The sequence below is a fragment of the Sinocyclocheilus grahami genome, unplaced genomic scaffold (assembly GCF_001515645.1).
Source record: "Sinocyclocheilus grahami isolate Dianchi unplaced genomic scaffold, SAMN03320097.WGS_v1.1 scaffold248.1, whole genome shotgun sequence".
In the NCBI taxonomy this organism is placed as follows: domain Eukaryota; kingdom Metazoa; phylum Chordata; class Actinopteri; order Cypriniformes; family Cyprinidae; genus Sinocyclocheilus; species Sinocyclocheilus grahami.
Window position 1 is genome coordinate 363,003 of NW_015505427.1, and position 6,300 is coordinate 369,302.

General features: G+C 36.6%; 2 protein-coding genes across 2 annotated transcripts in view; one reads left to right on the forward strand and one right to left on the reverse strand.

Moving 5' to 3' along the window:
- The window catches only part of asns (asparagine synthetase), a 13,625-nt gene extending 10,664 nt beyond the window's left edge, over positions 1-2,961 (forward strand). Inside the window, exons 8-11 of the mRNA XM_016289501.1 lie at positions 822-952; positions 1,083-1,164; positions 1,948-2,103; positions 2,180-2,961. Of these exons, the coding sequence (XP_016144987.1) occupies positions 822-952; positions 1,083-1,164; positions 1,948-2,103; positions 2,180-2,389 (579 nt within the window). The 3' untranslated portion in view covers positions 2,390-2,961. The remainder of the gene's footprint in view (positions 1-821; positions 953-1,082; positions 1,165-1,947; positions 2,104-2,179) is intronic.
- Positions 2,962-4,331: 1,370 nt separating this feature from the next.
- Positions 4,332-6,300, reverse strand: part of tac1 (tachykinin precursor 1) — a 4,383-nt gene continuing 2,414 nt past the window's right edge. Inside the window, exons 2-5 of the mRNA XM_016289479.1 lie at positions 5,728-5,830; positions 5,562-5,585; positions 5,020-5,076; positions 4,332-4,884 (exon numbers count right to left, since the gene is read on the reverse strand). Coding sequence (XP_016144965.1) covers positions 4,838-4,884; positions 5,020-5,076; positions 5,562-5,585; positions 5,728-5,830 — 231 coding nt within the window. The 3' untranslated portion in view covers positions 4,332-4,837. The remainder of the gene's footprint in view (positions 4,885-5,019; positions 5,077-5,561; positions 5,586-5,727; positions 5,831-6,300) is intronic.

Genomic DNA, 6,300 nt, shown 5'->3' on the forward strand with positions numbered 1-6,300 from the left:
ATGCCTCGTTTATAATGGGTTTTAATGTTTATGTCTCGTCGCTCTGGTCGGGACACGGCATCAACAGTATGTGAGGGGCGTAACATTTCCTTCACACACTTGAGATATTCGGCCAATCACAACGCAATGGATAGCTGACCAATCAGAGCACACCTCGCTTTTTCAGACCGATGAGCTTTGTAAAAATCAACGTGTTTCAAAAAGGCGGAGCATAGAGGAGAAACTATAATGTACAGTATGTGGAAAATAATGTGGTTTTTTTACTTTAAACCACATAAACACATTTCATTACACCAAATACACAAAATAATGTTATTTTTAGCAACATCATATGACCCCTTTAATGTCTTTTCTATTGAAACTTGTAATTACACATTTGCAATGATGGTGCAATTTTGTACATTTAAAATATTAACTTGTAAATATTTATAAATGTAATATTAAATAAAAGTAAAGTACTTTGTGCTTTATTATGTTAGTCAACACGTCAAAAAAGTGTGCTTATTACTTAAGAGTATTAACACAATGATTTAAAATGTACTTTAACACTTAATTAGTAATTATTATAGCGCACTTTTTAAAAGTGTTATAAGAAACAGTCGTTAAAGTAAACTCTTTTTAAGTACACTTAAGTGGTCTTTTATTTCACGAATATTACTGTATTGGCCATGAGTAGAGTGTTTAATTATTATTATTTTTTTTTATATATACTTTTAAGATTGAAGTACCCATTCAGTACAATTAAGCACAGTTATTTGGACTTCAATGTTCAGTATACGAGTCTTTGCTGCTGTATTTTGTGATGGTTGTGCTTTTAACAGAACGCTTGTCTGTTGTCTCTTTTAAATCAGGCGCCGTCACCTAAAGCAGCCGCAGAGGACAGTGTGCGTCTGCTGAAAGAGCTTTATCTGTTTGACGTGCTGAGAGCGGACAGAACCACAGCCGCACACGGGTAAGACTAGATGTCCCTTCCCTTCTCTTCCCACACAAAATTGGTAATTGGTCTTTTTTTTTTTTTTTTTTTTTACAGTATATGTCACTGCAAACGTTTTTTTTGTTTGTTTTTTTTTGGTCTTCATTAGGCTGGAGTTGAGAGTGCCTTTCCTGGACCATAGGTTCACCGCATACTACCTCTCTCTGCCTGAAGAGATGAGAGTGCCTAAGGTGGGTTTTCCTGACACCTTACCTTCAGTGATTTATCACCGTATACTCCTGTCAGTTCTTGCTGCAGCTGCTCCTAATTTAGTACTCAGTTGGGGATTCGACAAACCTTTAAGCCTGTAAAAGGGACAGTTCAGTTTTATTCAGATGCCCAAACTGAGCAAAAATATGCCATTTGGTGCAGTTGCTAATATTTATATGGCTAAAAAAAAAATGAAATTGTTAGTTTGTAATGAAAATCAAATGAGATCTTTATAATAGTATAACAGACTATTTGCATAAAATCTTATACATATCGGTTGTCACTCTGTCTATAAGATATTTAAATGCTTAGTTTTATGAGCAACGCTCTGTATTTTGCTCTATATTTGATACTCGCATCTTAACGTGTTTTTCTAAAAAATAATTATTTTGATAAATAAGTTGCTTCAGTCCAGTAAGTGTTCATCTTGAAATATTTATAGTTATTCTTGCTTTCAGTTTTAAAGTTTAAATCTGTAAAGATTTCACAGCCTAAACTACACGTGAACCACGACCTGAAGTTGGATGTTTTTAAAATTATACTAGAAGGCCTTTTACATGCTAAAAAAAATAAAAATGATCAATCAGACAAAAGAAGGCATGTTGATCATGTTTATTTAGAGGCCTTAGAAATGAGTGTATTAGATATGAAACATTAGGGTTAATATGAGCACTAGTTATTGGTATTATATTTTCACTTTCTTTTTCAACATTCACATGAGTGGTTTCTGTAACCCGATTGAATAACTTGTTTGATCGGAGCAGGATGGTGTGGAGAAGCATCTCTTGAGGGAAGCGTTTAAAGGGTTGAACCTCATCCCAGATGAGATACTCTGGAGGAGGAAGGAGGCCTTCAGTGACGGGATGACATCCATTAAGAAATCCTGGTACAGCAGCCTGCAGGAGCACATCGAGTCTGAGGTAATGCATATGACACGGTGATTTTTAAAGACTCTTCCCTGTTGTCTCGTCCTTTAATTTTTCTTTTCTCCTTCAGGTGAATGACTCTCAGTTGGAGAAGGCCAGTGTGCAGTTCCCTTCCAATCCTCCCACAACCAAAGAGGGCTTCTTCATAAGACAGATCTTTGAGAAGCATTACCCCGGCCGCTGCGAGTGGACGCCACATTACTGGATGCCCCGCTGGATCAAGGCCACGGACCCCTCGGCCAGAACCCTGTCCATCTACAAGCCCAATAAAGACCAGTAATCACATCAAGCGTCAGACCTTACCTAGACCACACATACCTGCCGGTTCATTCGTTATTGCCATAATATATTTTTTGCCTCGCCTTTCTCGGTTCAATTTACTAAACTATCTTTTAGGTTGGGTGTTTTAGTGTTTCCTAAAGGGGATTGAGTTTATTTTAGGTCACTTTTTTTTTAACGGTTGGCGTGATACTGTATCTTTAGCTCATGCAATAGATTTCAAAAGATAGAAATGGAGGCGTTATCTGCTCTTCAGGCCTTTAAGCTGCCTTGCTTACTCTATTACACTCATGTTTTCTTTTTCTTTTTATGGAGCTTAAACATAGCTGTAAACAAACCAAAACAGAAGTGGGTTAGCATAGCTTGTTGGTTATAAGAATCCCTTAAAAAAAATTGCACAGTAACTTGTTTCTTGTAAAGAATGTTTGTTACCACAGTAAAAATATGATATCTTAATATTAATTAAGTTCAAGTCAACAGCACAGAAAGCTTCTTACACGGTTTGAAGGAGATTCCATTTTCAGTTAACATTTTACATTAGTAACAAATAATATATACACTGCCATTCAAAGGTTGGGGGGGGGGGGGGGGGGGGAGCAATCTACTTGGTTTGAAGGTGACTTCATGCATTGTTACACTATTGACAATAGACCTTTTTTTGCCTGTGAAATTTCTCTAATGTAAATGCACCATTACCAAGCAAGAGCTAGAATCTCTAGTTTTTTGGGGTAGACTTTTTCTGACTTTTAACCAGTAATGAAACCAGTAAAAAAAAACAAAAAAAAAACAGTAACCTAAAATTACCCATTAATCTTATAGGAAAGGTAAAAAGAAGAAAGGGGCGGAAGGGGGGGGGGGGGGGGGGGGGGGTGGGGGTCAGTGTGTGTGTGTGTGTTTGTTTTTGAAGAAGTCATCTCTAAATCTCGCCACGGCTGCATTTATTTGATCAAAAATACAGTAAAAGCTAATATTGTGAAATGTTACCGTTTAAAATGACCGTTTACTATTTGAATATGTTTTAAAATATAATTTATTCCTGTGATGCAAAGCTGAATTTTCAGCATCATTACTCCAGTCTTCAGCGTCACATGATCCTTCAGAAATCATTCTAATATGCTGATTTACTGCTCAAGAAACAATTCTTATCATTATCAATGTTAATAACAGTTATGCTGCTTCATATTTTTGGATTCTTTAATGAGTGGAAAGTTCAAAAGAACAGCATATATTCGAAATGTAAAAAGTAACAATGTTAAGCTCATTACTGTATTTATTTATTTTTTTAATTATGAATGGTAGTGTATAATGTAGTCCATAAACTATTAACACTGTGTTCTTGAACTATGCACTTATCCCAGGCTCCTTCAGTGAGACTCCCACCTTAATAGCTGTGTTTGTGTCTATAGTCAGCTAATTGATAGCAATTGGTTGCCTAGTTGAAATGCTTTTAAGCAATTATATTTATTCCCAAAAAAACTGTTTTACTGTAACAGTCTCAGAGTTGAATGAATGGCTCTGGTTAAAGTATGATTCACCGTTTAGCCTTAAATGCTGGGTTAGTTTTAAGATATGAAACTAAAATTGAGGGTTATACAATGTATTTGTTTTTATTATTTTTTACACTTTGTTTGTATTTTCTTTGGTGCACCATCACTTTAAACTGGCTTTTAAAAAATGTACTATGAATTACAGTTATGAACCGTGCATGTAGTTTGAATGTTTAAAGAAACTGTAACTTCCTATACCAAAACCATTCAAGATATTTTCAATTAAATTGGAGATTTTAATGTTGAAGCTATTGCATTAAACGATCTGGTCATGGTATTGATAAAGCCTTTCATCAAAACAGCAGTCATAATGTGTGTTTTTATGCTTTATGCCGCCTTCGAAAGGATTCTTTTTGCTGTTGACATACTCCTAATGGCCTGTAGGTCAGAGTGCGTCACTGTGAGTGCGCCATACACCACTCAGTCAACGATACAAGGAATTAAAAGTTCCACCAGTAAAGAAAATATTTTTAATATCAAGCTACAATCACACAGAGATATCAAGGTAGCAAAACCTTTGCTCGTAGCAGTGACAGGACATGACGTCACACCCAGCCTGGCGCTAATATACAACATCTTCAGTCATGGTGAAAACACTATGAGGCACTATGTATTGACACTGTCAGCACAAATCTCTGAGGTCCTTAGAAAGGACACCGCTTTGCTTTAATGCTCCACAACTGATGTTGTGACAGAAACACGTTTGATCACAGCTGGACCGTATTGAAACGTCTGATCCTTTTTAAATGACGTAAATGAACTGCCACAGGTGCGAGTCGGCCATATTACCACAACGTGAAATCATTTTTATTTCCAACCGGAATAAAGAATAAAAATCAACGAATATCACAGAATGAAATGATCCTTTAGGAAGCGGCTGTGACGACGATTCGTTTTATCTGTTAACGCCTTTTGTCGTAGATCTGTACTGTTCCCCATTCATACGATTCTGTGAAGAGAGAAGGTCAAGATTACAAACAGATCATCATAACACAATTTTAAATCACCACTAGTTTTATTATTACTAATATTATTGATTAAGCAGCTATCCTAAACCCGAATATAGAGCTTTTGCAGTTCCTACCTGGCTCCTCTTGGCTTCTTTTACCCATCAGCCCCACAAAAGAATTGATTTTATGCCCTAGAAAACAATAAAGGGAAAAATATTATATAGAGAGAGCATAAAATACTGTATATAGAGGGAGAGATGGATACACATAGATATATAGATGCGATACTGTTGGAAGTCTAGAGTGCGGTTGAATTGATTTGATTTCTTTACAATTGTTTTATTCTACTGTGAAAATGTAGACCTTGAGGTTGTGAGTTTTGCATTAAGAGGAATCGTGTCTCTAAAACTCTTAAGAGTCCATATTTAATAAGCTGCGACTGAGCCTGTGGAAAAACCTGCAAAGATCAAGCATTTGTAAAGCTGAAAGTTTTCTCTTTTGTTCGACAGTTGTAAAAACATTTGTTTTTCTTTATGTTAGGAAGAAACTCTGGAAATGTCTTTGTATAACTGGATATGTAAATCTCTTGAAGAGACTCTTTGCTTTTATACAATGCAAGCATTTAGCAAATAATATATGCATTGTGTGCAGTAGTGTTCTTGTGGAGATCACTTACTTTTTCGTGTAATCTGTGCATTTGCTGTGGGGGTGGAAGAATGAAAGAGATGCGAGTTATAGGTCAAAAGCATTTTTATAATTTGCTGTGTTCTAGTTAAAACATCTCAAAATCTGATTTGGATTTTTAGTGTTAAATTAGGTGAGATATAGGAGTGCAGTCTTACCAGAGGACCGTTTCCCCATCAGACCAATGAACTGATGAGGTCGGGGTTTCCTCGTCATACGTCTTAGTAACTCTCTTAAGGGATCCGCCTGCAGCCTCTCATCCTGTGAAAGATGATTTGATTATTGAATGTCAGACCCCCGACAGACAGATGCCACTCACTCTAGAAGATCACTGGTATACTTGTATACACAAACAGTATTTTATAACTCATCCCAATACGGAATTCACCAAATTGTATGATTTTTCACCACAGTTTTTGAGCACAGAAATACTCTACAAGATACAGTAGTTGCAAAGATGCAGTTTATGAGCACAGAAAGCATGAAAGACATAAGTGCTTGGCTGCCTTCCAACCCGCAATGTCAAATGGGAAACGTGCGCTCCATTCAAACAAGCAGTAAGAGCATTGAGTAATTCAGCACTGGACAGCGACCTGTGGGTATTGTGCTGGAGTCCTGACTAATAACCCAGTGAATCTAATTAAAGCATCATCCATGTTGCACATATTACATGATACTATAATTAGAGCTGTTACTGCAATAGGGTACCCCCCCCCCCATATTTAAAAAAA